This window comes from Doryrhamphus excisus, linkage group LG2, assembly GCF_037039965.1.
Source record: "Doryrhamphus excisus strain RoL-2023G ecotype Guam linkage group LG2, RoL_Dexc_Guam_v1.1, whole genome shotgun sequence".
Lineage (NCBI taxonomy): Eukaryota > Metazoa > Chordata > Actinopteri > Syngnathiformes > Syngnathidae > Doryrhamphus > Doryrhamphus excisus.
The window spans coordinates 22,106,351-22,125,675 of NC_136358.1; the positions used below are offsets into that span (position 1 = coordinate 22,106,351).

Sequence of the window (19,325 nt, forward strand, 5' to 3'; positions counted from 1 at the left end):
TGGCCATATCCCAAAAATCTTTTATTAAACCATCTTCACCACTACCTGTAAAATGAATCTTTTCCACCATTTCATAAAGAATCTCTTAAATAATTAGCGATGTGAAGCATGTCGAAACTGTCTTCTCAAAGCAGTTTGTCCAGTCCTTTGGGTGCCGACTGTAGACAAAGAGCCTGTCAGCAGACTGCTTCTGCGTGTTATTGCAGTGCCTCCTAATTTATTCTGAAGTGGTGCATGCCCTCACAAAAGATGACGATGATGATGGATATGAACTGCACCTTTAAACGAGTGTCTCCCTGCACAAGGAAACACTATTTTAATGTGGAGCGCGAGCGTGCAACAGATGAGAAGTATGGGAAGGATCAGTTGGCTTCGTTCTTTGAGGCCTCATCAAAGTTCTCCACCAGATCTGCCAGACAAAACAAAAGAAGATCAAGAGAGGCTTCTCTTTGACAACACCCCCCCACCCCAAATCTCAGGGGACCATCACTGCCTACCCGGCACAGCGTCGTCATCTTCCTCGGCTATTTCCTCCTTCACTGCTTTCATATCCATCGCTGGAAGAGACAACATTTGTTTGTTTTTTTTTTTAATACTGCTATTTGTGGTACTGACAGCTGAAAAAACACTATTAGGGAAGCCCACTGTAAATAGCAGTGCAGTCCAACTCAACAGCACAGAAGGCTGGGGAAAGGCATAATTTGAAGGAAAAATACACTTCTAAAGCTGATTCTTTAGTTTTTGTGACATTCACACACCCAAAGGAATTTTACTATTAGAGTGTACTTTATCAATTACGGGTGTCTCAGAATAGTCAACTTCCATTCAGGAGTATCAATCTTGCAATTCAAATGTCATGCGTGTCAAAATTTTAGCATTCTGACGACATTGCGGGTGTCCACGTCTGCTGCTTAGCATCCCTTTTCACATAGAATGTCTTTGTTAAAAGCCTGTTTTGATACAAATTCAGCCTCATTTGTGCTAATATGGAATTGACAATAATGTGTTTAACAGAAGACCTGTACTTCCGGTACGTAAGCTGGCCTGGTGTCATAATATGCAAATTAATTGAGTAAATTTACTCCCCTCAGAAACTTTGGGTCATAGTGACCATCTTCAAACTACAGCCGTTTGAAATAGTAGCTTCAATCCATCTTCAAATGAGATCTGTTTATTTGTAGGCATCACTATTAGCTGTGCTCTTAGAAAAATAAATAAAGTTATATTTGACTGTTAACCGACTATGGACAAATCTACCCAGGTTGGACTATGAAAATCCTCATTCAAAGACAGCCCTATTTTTAACATACTTATTTTTACACTTATATTCAAGGTCCCCTATTATGCAAAAGTGACTTTGGAATGATGTAAGTGTTTGAGCACCAAACATAATAACAATCTTGTTTGCTCCACTTCTGTGAGAAGAGGCACTCAAATGACCGTTTGTCATGTGACGTCATGAACGAAAAACCTTCTGTTTGGCTCCGGGAGTACGACATTGGTGGCGCGCTACTACGTGTCATTCGGTCCTTGTACAACCGGAACAGGAGTCTAGTTCGCATTGCCAGCAGTAAGTCTAGCCTGTTTGTGGTGCACGTTGGCCTCCACCAAGGCTGCCCTTTGTCACAGATTCTGTTCATCAGCGAAGTCTATACTTCCCTACTGAGACTGCTGCCCCCACGATCTGGAAAAATGGATGGAAAATGTGCAGTGGCTTTGGACGCACCTTGCCGTGGGAACTGCTCAGCCAGCTTGCGCAGGCTGCTGAGGCTGTCGGCCCCCAGCTGGCTGAGGATGCCGGGCAGCATCTCCGTTAGCTGCTTGGTCTCGGCGTGGCCGGTGATGGCGAAAGTGTTGGCCGACAGAGACGCCTGCACTTTTGGGTTGTTGAAGTGGATGACTGCTCCGTCATCTTTGATCATGTTCACCTGAAACAGGGAAAATCAGCAACTTAGACAGCACTACCACATTCTGACCGGAGCCAAGGCTGTATAGAAATTCTTCTTATGGAACATTCATTGGGATGCACGCTTCACCTCCTCTATGCCTGCGATGTTGTTGACCGACAATTTCTTCAGAGAGCCTTGGAGCTTCTTGTCGTCGGCTGTTGCCGTTTTATGGACCACCTTTTTCTTCCTGCGAGCCGTTCCCTGGCACAAGAAAAGCTGGAGTTGACACACCATGTACTCATAATTGCCTCTGTGTAGTTATTTATCTGTGAACGGTGCGACTTTGTATGACTGAGCATGTGCACAGGTTAAAATACCGATCCATTTAAAGTTCTAAATGGTTTCCATGTATGAAAATAGGCTTGGGTATGAACAGGCAAAACGAGAAACCAGCTAAAGCTGTCTCCCACTCTCTCTGAATAAAGAAAATGCTGTCGTCAGCAGGAAAGTAGCAAAAACGACACACCCCTTAAAACACCAAACGATGCATTTCGTTGAAACTACGAGAAAATTCAGCGAAGTTGTGGTTACAAGATAATAAAAATAAAGCACACCTTTCCACCTATCCGGACTTGAGCCTGGAGTTTGGCGAGCTTCTCTTGATTCATAGTGCTGCGTGTACAAAGAGGGGAAATCGTGAAACCATGTGAGTTGATCGCCAATATGGACATTGCGTTCATTCCAGGTTTGAACGCACCACCGTGTGTGCGTGTATATATACACACGCACCATACATATATAGATATATACACACACAGAAACATATATATGCGGTTAAAAATAGTTGTACAATTCTGACATTAACAGTTAACAAACACGTTACACGTCAAACGCCAATGTTGCTGTTCCGAGCTAGCCAAGAAGGCTACTTTGGATAATAATAGCATAGCAAGAGGCTAACAATAAAGTCAAGCCTCATCAACACGATTTTCCACATACATTTGACTCAAAAGATAAACGGCTCACAATCAATAAATATAAAAACAACATGTCTAAAGTGAAAGATGGGTTTACCTGTCAAAATGGATGAAACAGCCCGTTTAAGTAGTGCTGCTGGCTAATCAGGATGATGCTACAGTAACTGCTTGCTAACGATAAGATAAGCAGTGTCACTCCACACTTCCGTTTGATGCTTTCACAATTAAATGTTGTCAATCACTATTTGTGACCTAGAGTGTCACAAACAAACGCAAACCAAATTCAAATGAATCAGTAAGACGACATACTTTGGTCGCTTTTCTTAACCTGGACACCATAAAAGTCTGTTTTGTTGTAATTTCCGGCCAGGGAGTGTCCTTTTGTTGTATAGCTTGACGCTGCTGAGACACATAGAGGAACACGCGGTCGTGTGGTCACGTGAGCATGTCCACAAAAATAAAAGGCAAACCGAAAACGAAAGACAGTAAATCCGGGACATAATTTTATTTTGAAATAAAAAAGCTTTGTACATCCGGGTCAAGGCTACATCTGACGCTTCCTTCATGCGGTAGATTTGTTGTCACCATCGAGGCATTTAGTGAACATTAAACCGGACAAAATGCAGACTTCTTGGATAAACGTGGCTTTGTTTTCATCTTTGCACGTTTTGCTGTTTTTATGGGCTTTCCAAGATGTCGTCGATGCAGCTAGCGGGAGAGGTGAGTGCTACTTTGCCCCATTTCAGGGTCCTAGACTGCGACTATATCGTTGCATTTTGCGACTACAATATGATCAAATACGAAGTGAATATCTCATCACCACATGGAAGTACGAGTCCCTTATTTCGGTGTAATGATGTCAATTCCGGCTCTTTGGAGAGAGCCTGTTCTTTTGGCTCCTGTAACGAAAAAGAGCCGGCTCTTTCGCCTCCCAACATTTTTTATCTTAATGTATAATGTGTATTACAAAATGAATTACTAATGTAAAAAAAACATGATATCAAATGTTCACTATTTAAATCGATTCATTTAAATCCTCAATACCAAAACACCTGTCTCAATAGACAAGGTCAAATCTCTGCATGCAAATCTATAACTAGTGTATTTATAACCAAACGACACAACATCAACAAAACACAAATGAAAACGTGCAAAAGAAAAAGCACTGACATTAAAAAACATTATGGGAATGGGCTACAACGCAATAGTACTGGTGTTGTGCGTCCTGCCAGACATTGGAGTACATGTATCCATGTCGTTCATGGTCACACTTTGATTTCAGGAAGTTGGCCCCCTGTTACATCATCTTGTTCTCAGCTGGCATCAAACCTGTGTGTAATGTGGAGCCTAGTCACAATTACATGTTACATGCACATGATCTTTTCCAAATCATCAATCTTGCACATCCTTTGTCATATAATGCAATCCTTTGCATTCTTTACATTGCAGGATTTGGGGATAACATCAACTGGAGGACGTTGGAAGATGGCAAAAATGAGGCGGAAGCCAGGTGAGTCCGTGGCACAGTTGAGAGTTGGAGCTCCACTTTTACAACAAATTTCCTCTAACGTCGCTTTGTTTGTGTTGTCAGTGGGCTGCCCATCATGGTTATCATCCACAAGACCTGGTGTGGAGCATGCAAAGGTAATACTAACTAATACTAATATATATATATATGTATGTTTTAGTCTTGATCAGAAGATATCGTCCGAACCACGCGATCAAGCCCGATTACCAACCTATGTACTGGGGAATGACGCACTTCACAGTGGGGAGGGCAGCAGTGTGTGACAGAACCTTGTCCGTTTTCTCTTTGCAGCACTGAAACCGAAATTCGCAGACTCGAAGGAAATCTTGCAGCTTGCCCACAACTTTGTGATGGTCAACCTGGAGGTGAGGATACGAGTCTAGCATCAAGGAAAGCTCCATTGATGTATTGGGCTATGTTCACACTGCTGGTCAATTCACATTTCTTTGCTGATACTTTTTACCCAGTATCTACTCGGGAATGAACTCAATGGTATCGCACATCACTACCGTGAGCGATGTTGTGCTTTTGCGCATACGCACCACTTTATGTTCATATTAGCATGTCACATTCATCAACACAACATTCAAAATAGCATTTAAACAAGTGCATCAAACCCTGCAGTGTGAACTAGTCTTAGCTGAGCTAATACAATTAGCATAAATGCTATCTGACTGAGGTTGCAGTCACACTAGAGTAGTGTGAGGACAATATGAAAAGTGGACTCATGCGACCATGTTCCATTATATTTCATCTTTCAAAGTGCAGTTCATCCACTCCCTCACAAATTTAAGCCTACTTGCCCACATAAGCTTTAAAAGATGGCTGCACACCTGCAATGAATACCAAATGGAAGGCTTCTTGTGCGTCATTCAGTCCACTTGGGTTTCATATCTCGCTTGGACAGGACGAAGAGGAGCCAAAGGATGAGGCCTTCAGTCCCGACGGTGGATACATTCCTCGTATTCTTTTCCTCGGTAAGCTGAAAGTTGAGCTCAGATACAAGAATTGAAGCTCTCCAAAAGGAGAACAGTAATTCACATAATATTCACATGTGTTATGTACCTGGAAAATATACATTTTCCCATCACGTGACAGGCTGTTTGATTCGAATAAATGGGTCACACTTTGTTTGCAGATTCCAGCGGCCAAGTTCACCCCGAAATCACTAACAAAATGGGAAACCCCAACTACAAGTATTTTTACAGCAGCGCAGAGCAAGGTAAGCGTTCAATAATAGAACTATTATTGTCATATGAAAACATGTAAAAAAAAAAGCTATTTTGTATTACAAAAGACATCTGCAGGATTCTCTATAGTTTAATAATGATTAAATTCCTCAATGAAATTAATAAAAAAAAAAAGTCTTGCTGGATGCAATTGCGCTTCACACCTGAAGGGGGCGCCAAAGGGTAAAGCAAAGCCTGTATTGTATACTGTACCTACTTGTCCTGAGCATCGTTTGTTGATCACGACCTTTTTTTTTTTTTCTTTCAGTGGTGTCTGGGATGAAGGAGGCGCAGGAGAAGCTGATAAGCAACACCTTGGATCGCACCCACGCAGGAGACGAGCTGTGAGGAGGCGGCGAGCATCAAGCTGCAAGGGCTACACCTCCTCCATCACCCAAACACACCCAGGTCACTCATCCAACTATCCAACCATGAACGCTGTTTCTCCTGTTAGAATTTTACAACACAACTATTCTCATGATGATGATGATGCTCTTTTTTACAATTTGGATATTTGTAATATGCAGAACTGTAAAATAATGGATGGAACGAAAGCACAGAAGACTTTACAGTGCCAAATGCGTGGCCTCTTTGATGGACATTTGATTATTTTTATTAGAGCACTTCCACATAGTACTGGAGACTTGTGTGCTCAATTCGACAAAATACAAGCTCTTATTGTCATGAGCCAAAAGCCACGACTTCTACAAGCTAATAAAGCTTTTGATGCTTCCAAAGAGGACTCTGAATTATAGATTTTCTTTTTTGTTGTTACTTCTGCACAGGGTGAAAAATTATTTTATAAATTGTGGTGTAAAGTTTGGGCTAATTATTACACTGCAGTGTGGAGTTGAGTTGATCACATTTTATTGTCCAACAACAGTGGTGCTTCCCTTCTTCTCTTATTGTGTCCCAACACACTAAATAGTTGACAGGCACACCCCAAATCATGAGTATTCATAACCAGGAGAAATGTTGCCCTCAAGATTCTGTAAGATGTTCCTAGTTAAAACCAAATGTATAGTCTCAAAGTGCTCTGATAAGGTGTCAGACTTCAACTCAGCGAGTTACATACAGTCATCCCTCGCAATATCATTATCGCTCCCGCTAAGGTCTATTGTCGAAACATATCAAAATACAAGTGATGTGTATGTAGTATTCTGGTCACCTGGCGGCAGTCATGTCATAAAGTTCTCCCATTCCATGTGGAAGTGGTACGTAAATTCAAGGCTAACGGGTTAGCAAGCTCACGGTCGCCTGGAGTCTCTGCAGCATAAGAGTGGCGCAAACAATGAATAATGAATAAAAAAAATGTAATCTTATATCGCGGTCGGGTCGGGAACCAACTGATATAAACGAGGGATGACTTTATTTCCAAGGAAAAAAAACAGCCTGCAGCTTCATGTTGGAAGTGACAGCGTATTATTATTAGTAGTAGTAGTAGTAGTGGTAGTGTTTTCTTCTTTAAGATGTTTTTTTATAATGTGCTGCAGGCCTTAAATGGCCCCAGAACCGCATGCTGAATACTAATAATCAAGTGTACTTTGCTTTTCCTTTGGGTTCTTTTGGAATGCCACCACAAAGGTACCACTGATGGAAAATGTGATGGTAATATTAGAACAGGAAAGGAATGAACAATCCAATTGTGTGTGTAGATAAGATAGCTAAGTAGCTAAGCTAAGATGTAGATATTTTGTTGATCGTTTAGTGTAACGATTGACCTACACAGGATTGCTTGTCTCAATTTAAGTTTAAGAAAATATGTTCAGCAAATGAATAAGTTTGGTGTCCATGCATGTGAGACTTTGGATGGAGCTTATCACATTCCAGACATTTCCGTGTATTACAACAGATTATTTATGCCTAAATAAGTGAGGTGAAGACAAAAACCAGCCAAGGACTACAAAGTCCAGCAGTGTGAAGACATTTGAATCAATGATTTTTTTTTCCACTATTTGTGTGCTGCAAGGCTCCATACCAGGAAAGACATGGCACCGTGGACTTCAACCATTGCGCCAAACAACTCCCACAACTCTTATGAAAAATGCTAAAAAGCTGCGTGATCTTGGCATTCCAAATGACACAGCTAGCAAGAGTTAAAAACGCATTTAAAGATTAGGTACCGTGCAGGAGAAAGGGGGTAAGTGCACGTTTCACAGACCTTTACCAGTCCTCACTATCACCACTTGAGCTTCCTCTGGGATTAAAAAAGGTGTAATAGGATAAAAAGAGGAGTGTGTTGGGGGGGGGCGGGGGCTAGAACCTCCCGTGCTTGGCATCTCCAATGGCACCCCAAACATCAAAGACAAACTCGTCTGGGAAAGCAAAGTCGCCGAGCGTCTCGTCCAATGCCATGGCAAACTCGTCCGGGTTCTTCTTGTCCCGGCCCACCTCCACCATGGTGGCAGCTGAAGAAAAAAAAAGCCAACATACCGGATGTTTGATCAGCTACTGACAAACAGCACAACACTCCTGTCATGTAGAGGATCTTGCACCAGATATTTCGAAGTACTGCTTATTACGATACTATTTTCATTTCCCGGCAAATTTCTAGTCTTTTATGATATAATTAGTTCCGTTAGTACGATACCCGGTTATTATGATAATCCGGTTACTACGATGCCCTTTTCATCTCTGGCGTATAGAATCTATACACACGAGAGAAACCACGAACGCAGTTGGTTCTTCTGTTGCAGGCATGTGTTTGGCCAGCTATGTGGGGCGGGTTGAGCATGACCTGTGAACCAGGAAGTGCGGGAATCGGTGTGTGTGCTGTGCTCTGGTGGTGGAAGTCTGAAAAATAAAGTTGACTGGAAGCAGCCGTTCGCCGTGTTCTTTTTTTGGTATTCAAATCCTTAAGCCAAGATTGATTTAAGCTGCTCGACATTGTTCTATACTATAGAACAATGTCGAGTGCATTATTGCCCACTTTTAATGCAGTTCGTCGCAGGATCGGCTATATCGACAGTCCGGTTATATCGATATTTTTTCAGACTCCCGACAATATCGATATAACGAGACTTTACTGTATGTATTTTTGTACTTTGGATACTGCTTTATCATTTAAACTGGCCCCTTTAATTTGGCATCAAATTAATACGCAGACATAAACCAAAGCCATAGTAAGTGGACAAAAAATTTGAATTTCAATTCATTAAAACGGAAAGATGCCCACATCAAACTGTAATAAAAAAAAAATAAAAGGATAATTACTTATTCATCAGCACTTGTGTGAATATCAAAATGTCACCATCCAATATACACATTTTTGATCCTGAATTCCGATAAAATGAATGAACCAAATACTTATGTTCAATATTTCAAGTGAATTAAGATAAACGTGATCATGGTTAAGTGTTCAGGAGTAGGGGGTGCAAGGCTTCAGGTCCATAGGGGTACGTGCTGGTGTAGAGAATCATGGACTCACCAAGTTCAGTGTCTCTGATGCCCATGTAGCTCTCCAGTAGATCATCCACCTTCTTTACTGCTTTCTCCTCAAACTCTGTTGGCTAAAGGAAAGAGAATCACTTGAAATCATTCATTCATTCATTTTCTGCCGCTTTTCCTCACAAGGGTCGCTGGGGTGCTGGAGCCTATCCCAGCTGTCTTTGGGCGAGAGACAGGGTACACCCTGGACTGGTGGCCAGCCAATCACAGGGCACATATAGACAAACAACCATTCACACTCACATTCATACCTATGGACAATTTGGAGTGGCCAATTAACCTAGCATGTTTTTGGAATGTGGGAGGAAACCGGAGTACCCGGAGAAAACCCACGCATGTACAGGGAGCACATGCAAACTCCACACAGAGATGGCCCAGGGTGGAATTGAACCCTGGTCTCCTAGCTATGAGGTCTGCATGCTACCCACTCGCCCACCGTGCAGCCTAGTGTTGGAAATCGATCTATTTATTGTACATCTTCAGGTAAAATGGAGCGCACTACTTGGCGGAAACCAGCAGAGGTGCTGTTGAGTCCCTGCTCAAACCTGCAGACTGTTCTGGTCCACATTACACTGGCATGGAAAGAGGAGTTGAGAACTTTGAGAGAGCACCACTCATCTGGACAGACCTGACACACCTGCTGGAACATCAATGTGAAGACATGAGATAAACTCACCTCATCTTCTACCGTCGCTGGTCCCTTGGAGCGAAGTCTTAGCGTTCCCTTGCCGTTTGCGACCTTGCTGTCACTGCTGGGCTTGCTACCTGTCTTGGACCTGGGCTCCAGCATTTCTGTCAGGCAACAAATGAGAGTGAATAGCTGTCAATGCACGAGACGACAGTGAAAGTCCCGCTCACCAAAGGCCTTCATGGGCTCCACCAGCTTGAGGGTGAAGGTCTCATCTCGAGGTAACTCTTTGAGCATGCGGGCCACCTCATAGTGCCGCGTGCCGATGATGTTGCGACTGTTGATGCACTGGATGTGATCGCCCACGCAGATCACCTTCACCTTGTCCACCACGCTGCCCTCCTTGATGCGCTGCCAGAGGGGATACAGTACACCATCACGTCTTCTTGGCGTACTAGTAGGTCAGGACTCAGAAGGCAGCCTGACCACTTGCTGTCACTCACACACTTTACATACACAAACTTCCTCACGTGCAACACAGTCCTACTGGACTACTTTCTATGCTTGCAGTGCTGCCTCTGCATCCCATGATGGCACACGTGAACAATCTGTGTAACACTGAGAGCACATAAGCTCATTACGCACCCTAACATAAACGCCACCACAACAGCACTGCAGACCCAATAATCCTCATTAGAATCAGCACCAAAGTGCACCCCTTCATAGGCATACACATTTTAGAGCGGGTGTGTTTTGCATGGTGACATTAGGATAAAGTTTGATATGAGAACTGATAAATAATCATCCTGAATATTTTTTATTCCACTCTGATGTTGCCGTCCTTCTGTTGGAATGGATCGAATTTGTCCACTCATGATGGCTACGGTTTAATTCTGCATATTAATTTCATATCAAATTGAAAGGCATAGTTTAAATTATGCTAAATTATGCTAAAGCCGCATTTGTCTATATGTTTAACATTGATGTCTGTTATAAGTAGAATATTCTGGAGCATTGTTCTACTATTATGAACAACAAGTGGTTGGTTTTGTAAATATCACCTGATTTGGGATGCATGTGCATTTTGGGTGTGCTTTCCAAGTGTATGTGAGTAAGTGTATGTGTATGCAGCAGCAACAACTTGTGCCTGTGGAGTTACGTGATGCACATGAATGCACCATGCTTCGAAGAAAGCTACTTCAGCACTGATAGCAGTTTTGGTCCTGCTTGTCGAGTGTCCATTTGTGTGTGTGTTGTGTGACTAAACAAGACCACACCCCTTTGGACACACACACACTGCATGTATTGTTAAAATAACCTATCCACTTGCATAATAAAGATGATTAAATTATTATCTAACCTGAATCTTTCCATGGTGTGCCAACTGTAAAAGAATGACCACCCCCTTAATAGTATTCTAAATACAAAAATAAGTACAATCAACAGTAAAGCCTCATTTGCCAGATTTTCAACGCTGCGCCATGTGGGGATTAATTAGGATGAATCAATGTACAATATGATGCACACAGAGCAACAAACGACTTCACGCTGTCGCCTTCCTACTCTGGTCTCCTCGTGCCATGAGGCATTCAGGCGCACTAATTGTGAGTGTTAGCCGCGAATCGTTTCTCATTTTTACTCACATACCCCCATGACAACTGGCCTACGCACTTTGGGAACATAGCGCCTCGATGACACCAACATTTCAATAGCATCATCGTCCACCTCTTATTGCTTATTGTAGCTGCTCTATAGGAGTCCACCATTCAATAGAATGGGATGAAAAATTAGCATAATAGGTCCCTTTGAAAATACGGGCCTTTCATGGCTCTCTTTGCCAGCTTGGTCCAATGGTACTTGTCTTGTCTCAGGGACACTACAGCCACTAGGTGGAAAGAGCGAGGATCGAACCGCCAACCTTCCAGTTTCTAGACGACCTGCATGGCGGTCGAGTGGTTAGAGCGCAGACCTCACAGCTCTCTGTGTGGAGTTTGCATGTTCTCCCCGTGCATGTGTGGGTTTTCTCCGGGTACTCCGGTTTCCTCCCACATTCCAAAAACATGCTAGGTTAATTGGCGATTCCAAATTGTCCATAGGTATAAATGTGAGTGTGAATGGTTGTTTGTCTATATGTGCCCTGTGATTGGCTGGCCATCAGTCCAGGGTGTACCCCGCCTCTCGCCTGAAGACAGCTGGGATAGGCTCCAGCACCCCTGCTACCTTCGTGAGGATAAGCGGTAGAAAATGAATGAATGTATAAAACTAATTTAATAATAAAAATATAATGTTCACTGTTGATTATTATAGCCCATCACCATCCTCCTATCTACGGAGGTGCAATGAAGCTCACCTTGATGAAGGCATATCCTGCTCCGTTGTCAGTGATGGTGAGGCCGAGGGCGTCCTCAGACTTAAACACTTCCACCTCCTTCTTGATCCCTTTGACGTGGGCAAAGATAAAGTCCTCCAGGCCGATCTGGCCCCCCAGCAGCTTGTCCATGTCAATCTTATGGGTGTTGAGGGTGCAGAAGAGGATCTGGTACATCACACACACACACAAGACAACATGGATATCACAAGCTGAACTTGTTTGACACGGAAGTGTGAACATCCATCAAGCCTGTTAGTCATGGATGGTCCTGAGTGGCATCAGTGTGTGTGTGTGGGGTCACTGACAAAGAAAATGACAGTGACCTTGTGGCTTGACACTTTGTGGAGGGAGTTTGATCAGAGAAGCACTAAGCTGATTTCCCAGCACTTGAAGCAGATTGCACAGCGACAGCAGGGGCCTGACTGAAATGCTGCAAGCCACTGATCTCACTTCCATGCGTTCTGACAAGTCACACCATTAGGTACTCTTGCACAACCTGACTGATTACTAATCCAAGACGAGAGCAAACATGCAACTTCATGCCGACTTTTACAATACAAGCAGTTAATGTTTGCTAAATAGAGTCTTGAACCAGTCATGATGTGCTATATATAACACTATATGGACAGTTACTATGGTACACATAATGTCATTGTATGGTCATATCACCTCGTACTTCGGTACGGGACAAAAAATACAAAAATTCAAAATAAAAAAAAAAACAAAAAAACAAAACCTTAAACTGTATTATGGAAAGCAGGAAGTGAACAAATGTAACAGTTACTGATTTTAAAAGTACCAGATGGATGGGTAGGATTTAATAAGCTTTGCTTCTTCCTACTCCTTTTGGACATGTGGAACTGTGAACTGATTATGTGATGCACTCAATTGTAATCTGATGCATGTTCAAATGAAATAAAACCATTACCATTACTTTTTAATCACATTCATATACAAATGTGATTATTTTGAGTTTACAATGGTGTAATTCATGCTAGTGAGTTTTAGTTTGTAATACATGTCATTGTATTGTATGGAAAGGGACCGCATGGTGCATATTCATGCTAGGGGCTACCAATTAGCCCTTTTGCTGTGTACCAACACACACACAGACACACACGCATAAGGACATGTGTTGTCATGGGTAACCACACCATAATAGAAGGGTCGATAATGGGGTGAGGGGTTGGGGGAGCCCAGAAGAGGAGGAGAAGAAGGGGAGGGCTGATTGCATGGGTCTTCTGTACTTTCTGCACGATGAGGGACATGAGTACACGCCCACGGCCCGTTACCAAGGCTGCCGGCGGCGTTAAGCAGCTTCTCGGCGCTGCAGGCAGCTCTCAACACTCCTCCCCTCCTGCTGTGTCCTACACGCTGCTGGCGGTCGCTTCCACGGGGACTCGGTGTACTGGCAGGGTTGATCTCCACACACATACACACAGTCTTACATTTGCACTGTTGGACAGTATATTAGGAACAAGCATTTTAGTCAGTCCTGTCAGTGAGGGAGGGGCATAATAATGCATGATTGAGAATTACTCCACTCCACTCCAACAGACAGAAAATGTGGCTAAACGGCAAGTTGAACATTGTGACGTGTATCTGTTGTAACGCAGTACTTACAGTACGTACCACAGTACATACCGGACTGTGCATGTTGCATCATCTGAATGAACCGTTTGTAAAATGTGTAGTAAATTAAGAACAACTTGTCACTAACCAAGCCTATCTATGCCAGAGTGTGTGTTTCTATCATGTTTCAATCTCATTCCACTTTCTGGCATTTTTGTTTCCATGCTGGCTGGCGGCATCCAACTAGCTTGTTTTTGTCTCACGGGTGAGCTACAATCATCATCACAACTTACTTTTTTAAAGTGTGTCTCGTGTTATCATTATAATACTTACGGCTTGATATCAAAACACTAGTTGTGCGTCAACGTTGTGCAACAGAAACAGGTTATGTGTCCGGCTTTAGACAGTGACGCTATCACAGAGGTCTCACCAGCAGTTCCGTGAATATTTGCTTCACGTCATTGGCGAAAATTCCATATTTAAGGTGAAACATACAATAAAGGCAGAGAATGTGCATGTATTTTCATATATGCACACATATGACACATTGTGCTGTTCCCAAGAATAGCATGTGATTCAACAGGAACACAAACAGCATCTACACCTACACGTGTTGCTACACGATGAACACACGTGAAACATGATCACAGCCTTTTACAGCCTCAACAGCTTTTTAGTGGCTGAATAAAAGAAAGAAAGGGACAAGACTCGTCCGTGAGAGTGAGAGTGAGAGAGGGAGAGAGAGAGAGAGAGAGAGAGCGCGAAGAAAGGTCAGTGTTCATTTTCACTTGCAGTTCCTGTGTGAGCAAGAGTGCTGAGGTGAGCTGTGTAGATGTCACATCATCAGCATCAAGCTGGTGCAATGATTAACCCGAGTGTGGATATAGGGCCATAACATGTTGGCATCGCATTGCGTCACATCAGGGTTGAGCAAGGGCCCGGTCCACATCCCAATAGACCTAACGCTTCAAACAGCCAACACTCTAAACATTATTTTATTAGTCCATTCATCTGAAGCTTGTTGTTTCCATTAAATGCTTTTCTAGTGAGGGCCACGTCTTGAAGTAACCTCTTTTCTTGAGAAACTTTGGACTGTCCGGTCTCTACTTCTGGATCAGATATGTTAAAAGTCAACATTTTGAAAAGATACATCATTGTTTATTATCAACGCCTATAAATTTAGGTTCACCGCTAGCGGCACAACAAGTCCTTCTAGGCACTCGGGAGTGTGACCAACCACAACACAGTGAGCGTGCCTGAAGGTGGGTTGCGGGTGGAATACATTAAAACAGACCGTTTTGCGAAGGAAGCACGAAAGACAGCAGAATAGGTGCAGATTCTGGAAGATCTAGAACGCTTTCTGTGCGGGTTATCGTGTGTAGTTGCTCTACAGGAGTCCACAACTCTATACAGAGTTCAATAAGAGGAATGTGTGATTATTTTTGTTTACACAATTAGACGAGATGTGGCAAACGGCACTCTTATTTTGAAGGCTGGAAGTGCGCCATGTGTTGAGAATGGATGTTGATGGTTAAGGCGAGCTGGGAGCAGGAATAAACTTGCTTTTTTTCACTCAGAAAGTGCCTGGTTGGGGGCGGGCTTAAAGTGGTAAAACAAAACACACGCATCGAGCCAGGCGCGGTCAGTGTTTCAGGTCGCCATTTCTACATGTTCGGGAGGAGGGCAGGTTAGTGATTGTGATGAGATTCCGCCACCATTGAGCAGTTCTCACGACGACTGATGATGATTTCATTGATATGACAAATTCTGTTTTTATTGGCCAATTTTGTGATTAACACAGAACTCACGTTCAAAATAAACGTGTTTTTTTCCCACTCAGAATCCGCACATCTTTTCATTGGAACATTCCTTACATTAAAGCCTTAAAACACAACATGGTAAAACTCATCAAATACTCATCAAGCCCGAGTCGACTACTTGGCATGCTAAACGAAGCTAACCCCCTGCGAGCTTCCATTCACGCTCTGTAAGAGGAGCAGCATTTGAATCATCATATCCACCAATTAAGACTGTGTGTTGCATCCAAGGTAAATCAAACAAACAAGCTGATAAGGTCCTCCACCAAATGAGATAGCAACACCTAATCTGCTGAATTAGGCAGGCCTGGCAGCAGACCAGAAGGTAAACACTGGTGTGGCAGCCACATTCAAATTACAGGCAAAGCTAGTACACAGGACATAGTACACAGCTAGAATATGACAGCAAGCACACCCACTTTCACTACTAAATATTTCTAGAAACAAGAACATGCTATTGTCTTTTAAAAATGATTACCCCCCCCCCAAAAAAAATAATACTTATAAATAGCAGCTTTATATAAGTCTTTACAAGCCTGAGTAAAGAGTGAAGTCTGAACATGTTTATGGAAGGAGGAGGGCTGAAGCGCAGCTGCTCCCTCAGGACACCCCTGGCAGGTTATCTGCTCTCATTTAAGGTGTGTCCACACAACGGGACGTGAGGGACTTCCTGCAGCGCTACATGGTGAACATCAACACACGAGGACATACAGGACCTTTGGGTGTTTGTGCTTTTGCCAAATGGGGAGGCATTGTACAAGGACACCACAGCATCTCTCTCCAAAGGCAAGTGGGGACCATGACCAGTCCTCATCTAGTCTTACAGACATGAAGACATAAATAGCACTCCAAATGAGACCAAACCTGCCTTGGATCTCCACTTCCTTTTTCGCCAAACAAGCACGTTGTTAATCCAGTGGTCTGGCATTCGTTGAAGGTGTGAGCCCAGATGGTTTCTGCATTTCTTGCCCCATCTCAGACAACTATCTCTTGCAACCCTCCCTGCTGGATCCGGGGTTCTGGGAGTGGCGAAGACTAGTAATAGCATGTTTTCCAGACCTTTTCGTTGATAATATGTTCATTTCATCAACGGAAAAATACCATCTTTCAAATTCCTATGTTTTTAGGTACTTCCAGGTCAGATATTTCTTTGATAGTCGGCTACCAAACATCCCTGAGGCTCCTGGTGTGAACATTGTTGGTGCACTTCCTGACTTGCAACCATCATCTTGACGATTCATGATTCATGATAAACTGCTGGGCATCAGACAGACCTCTTAGACATACACAGGACTCACATGTTTAAAACCAAACTAGCACACATATACCCAGAGATGGATCCCCCACTGTGATAGGATGCTACACTTATTCACTTGTTTTGGTCATGTCCTCAATCGGAGAAGTATTGGAGGGAAGTCTTCCAAAATCTGTCTGTAATTGTCATGATAAATTTACAAGCCAACCCTTTAATAACGCTGTTTGGCACCACAGGTGAACTGGATTTGCCATTGACGGTTACACTTGTTTTTGACTCGATACCGGTATAAACCTAGCACCTCTGAACATGAACATCAAATTTCCCTACATCCTCAAATTTTGCTCTTCAGACATATTGTAATGACCCTTAGGGGTGTTATGTGTTGCCATGGAGAGATATGTTCTGGGGTTGGGAAGGAAAAGGTGTGACAGACAGATGTTGGAGTGAGTTGTGGCGTGGGTTATGGCCGCGACAGTAGCGCTTGTAGGAATTGTTGCCTCTTAATTAAAAAAAAACAGCTGTTGTTCCACCTATCTGGTCTGGTGTTTGGCTGAGTGTTACAATAATACAAATTTCATAATCCATATGCTAAGCAGGAAGTTAGTGTAATGCAGTTAAGCCCTGCACACTGTCCGGAGCTGGAACCCATATCTACAGATTCCTACTAGATGAGAGTTACATTGAGTGGCGCTAAGCAACCAGCTACAAGGAGTTGCAGAACTGTGTGAGTCTTAAGGTACATAGTGCTTTTTTGTGACACCAATAAAAGTGCACTTTTTTTTCCAGCCTCACGGTCATTCCACCAACTTTACAATATTCAATACTCTTATCTTACAGAGCTGCTGCGCTCACTTCAATGTACAAGTATGTCTTGACTACACTGACAATAAAGTTTTCATACATGCACACACTTATTGATAATAAGTTATCAAACAGTCAACACAAGCTATCAACCATGTACTTCAACCATGTACTGTATGTCGACATTGACTTGTGGACATACTTGTTGACAGCATGTCATGGCCCATGACCCGCATGTTGCCCACCACTGTTGTAAACAAAGCAAACTTTAGCATGGAGCAAAAAATCATTTGTGTTAAAATGACATCATTTATGTTTCTGCAGTCAGAAGAAGGGCAAAGTGGACCACTTTTGTTCACACAGGTAAAGCCAATTGGGAGCGTACGTTGTGGGTGGGGGTGCGTTTTTTACCTCTGGTGGGCTGATATTGAAGGCATCTGCTATCTTGGCGTACAGCTCTTTGACGTTGGTGAAGCCCTCGATCCTGCCGGTGGGACTTCCGTGGGCCAGCTGCGTGTGGAAGACCAGTTTGGGCCGCAGGTTGGCGGGCGGAGGCGGCAGCCCGGCGCCATTGACGGCGGATTTAGTGAGCGAGCCCCCGGCACCTGCTTGACCGCCAACGACCTCCTCGTTGTCCACCAGGTGCTCCTTGGGCGACTTGTTTTTCTTCCTCCACGGCCCCAGCGGCATTTTTTTGTCGTTTGCTGGTCGGTACCGCTAAAACATTTGAACCTGTTGAAGACCAACAATCTTCCTCGCTCTTATTTACTTCCTTGTTTCCGCGTCGAGCTCTTTTTTCTTCCTTACTTCCTTCCTTAATTCCCACCGAGGACACCTTTCCCTTCTCTCACCAAGCCGCGGCTGGCTCCTCGACTTTTGAAGCAAACAACAGCGATAAAGAGACAACAGGTAGACGCGGATCAAGTGTGAGGCAACCTGTGGGCTAACAATAGCTGCTCTGTGCCCGCCTCAGCAGGACGCAGGCGCACTGAGCATCAGCAGCACCGGTACACCTGTGCACCCCAGCGGTCACTTCATTAGGTACACCAGGAATGTCCGAAAAATGCTGGGCCCATATTGATATTTGTACAACGTTGTTTTATTTTTTAACAGTAGTTTTCAACATTTAATCTTGACATCTCTTGACATCATGGCGTTTTGGCTAGAAGGGGTCTCCAAAGTTTTTCCGCTTGGTGCAGCATAGTAAAAAAATGAAAGGATTTCGATATCTTACATTTTTCACAGCAACTCATGTAGACATGCTGAAAAGTTATATATATTTGAACAAAAAACAACATCTCGGCATCTTTGTGATAAAGGTGAAAAAGCGGGTTATTGGTATGAACTTTGGTCTCTATATTGTAGCGTTGCTGGGAATACTTCCTTGTTCCCATCGTGCTTTGCGGAACCGTCCATGTAAATAGCTCTTCAGTTTGTAGTTTAAAGTCACATAGTTGTTTGTTATTGTTCTACTCAATCGATGAGAGTGTCTCATCTGTTTTTATTTAGCTGTTGGATTACTGTGTGTTGTTTTTAGGGTTTCTTGTTGTCACACCATGACTGAAAGTGTTATGTCCAGCGGTCACACGTTGGAAGCTCAGAGTTTGTGTTGATGCTTAATGTTAGCTCTCTTCATCTGCTATCAAAATGAAAGCTATTCTCTCATTTCAAGTTCCTTGAGCGCCACAATATATTGTTCCCGTTTTTATATTAATATAAAAAAATAAACATTGTTCTGGTAAAAAAATATTAGAATAATTATATTATTTCCATAATATTTGAGCTTTATTTTCAGAATGTTTATTTCC

General features: G+C 43.1%; 3 protein-coding genes across 3 annotated transcripts; 1 reads left to right on the forward strand and 2 right to left on the reverse strand.

Annotated features, from left to right (window-relative positions):
- Positions 1-17: 17 nt before the first annotated feature.
- On the reverse strand, positions 18-3,190 carry LOC131109432 (transcription factor BTF3 homolog 4-like). Its single transcript, XM_058061419.2, has 6 exons — positions 2,964-3,190; positions 2,504-2,561; positions 2,037-2,150; positions 1,727-1,928; positions 498-557; positions 18-409 (listed from the first exon to the last, which is right to left on the reverse strand). The coding sequence occupies exons 2-6, from the start codon at positions 2,555-2,557 to the stop codon at positions 363-365; spliced, it is 477 nt and encodes a 158-aa protein (XP_057917402.1). The 5' UTR covers positions 2,558-2,561; positions 2,964-3,190; the 3' UTR covers positions 18-362.
- A 162-nt stretch (positions 3,191-3,352) lies between these two features.
- On the forward strand, positions 3,353-6,622 carry txndc12 (thioredoxin domain containing 12 (endoplasmic reticulum)). The gene is made up of 7 exons (XM_058061418.2): positions 3,353-3,586; positions 4,316-4,376; positions 4,458-4,510; positions 4,686-4,759; positions 5,302-5,371; positions 5,533-5,616; positions 5,892-6,622. Exons 1-7 carry the CDS (start codon positions 3,487-3,489, stop codon positions 5,969-5,971), a joined length of 522 nt encoding a protein of 173 aa, XP_057917401.2. The 5' UTR covers positions 3,353-3,486; the 3' UTR covers positions 5,972-6,622.
- gipc2 (GIPC PDZ domain containing family, member 2) lies at positions 3,379-18,500 on the reverse strand. The gene is made up of 8 exons (XM_058061417.2): positions 17,929-18,500; positions 12,049-12,234; positions 9,929-10,109; positions 9,747-9,862; positions 9,051-9,132; positions 5,228-8,031; positions 4,606-4,753; positions 3,379-4,195 (listed from the first exon to the last, which is right to left on the reverse strand). Exons 1-6 carry the CDS (start codon positions 18,205-18,207, stop codon positions 7,880-7,882), a joined length of 996 nt encoding a protein of 331 aa, XP_057917400.2. The 5' UTR covers positions 18,208-18,500; the 3' UTR covers positions 3,379-4,195; positions 4,606-4,753; positions 5,228-7,879.
- Between the last annotated feature and the right edge of the window lie 825 nt (positions 18,501-19,325).

Bases quoted from the DNA above. Each gene is read 5' to 3' on its own strand.
- txndc12 (XM_058061418.2), top strand. From the start codon at position 3,487: ATGCAGACTTCTTGGATAAACGTGGCTTTGTTTTCATCTTTGCACGTT. The intron at 3,587-4,315 runs GTGAGTGCTACT...TTTACATTGCAG, and splicing joins CGATGCAGCTAGCGGGAGAG to GATTTGGGGATAACATCAAC. The intron at 4,377-4,457 runs GTGAGTCCGTGG...TTGTGTTGTCAG, and splicing joins AAAAATGAGGCGGAAGCCAG to TGGGCTGCCCATCATGGTTA.
- LOC131109432 (XM_058061419.2), bottom strand. From the start codon at position 2,557: ATGAATCAAGAGAAGCTCGCCAAACTCCAGGCTCAAGTCCGGATAGGT. The intron at 2,151-2,503 runs GTGTGCTTTATT...TTCTTGTGCCAG, and splicing joins AAGTCCGGATAGGTGGAAAG to GGAACGGCTCGCAGGAAGAA. The intron at 410-497 runs GTAGGCAGTGAT...TTTGTCTGGCAG, and splicing joins AGATGACGACGCTGTGCCGG to ATCTGGTGGAGAACTTTGAT.
- gipc2 (XM_058061417.2), bottom strand. From the start codon at position 18,207: ATGCCGCTGGGGCCGTGGAGGAAGAAAAACAAGTCGCCCAAGGAGCAC. The intron at 12,235-17,928 runs GTAAAAAACGCA...GTGATGTACCAG, and splicing joins TCAATATCAGCCCACCAGAG to ATCCTCTTCTGCACCCTCAA. The intron at 10,110-12,048 runs GTGAGCTTCATT...CCCCTCTGGCAG, and splicing joins CAGGATATGCCTTCATCAAG to CGCATCAAGGAGGGCAGCGT.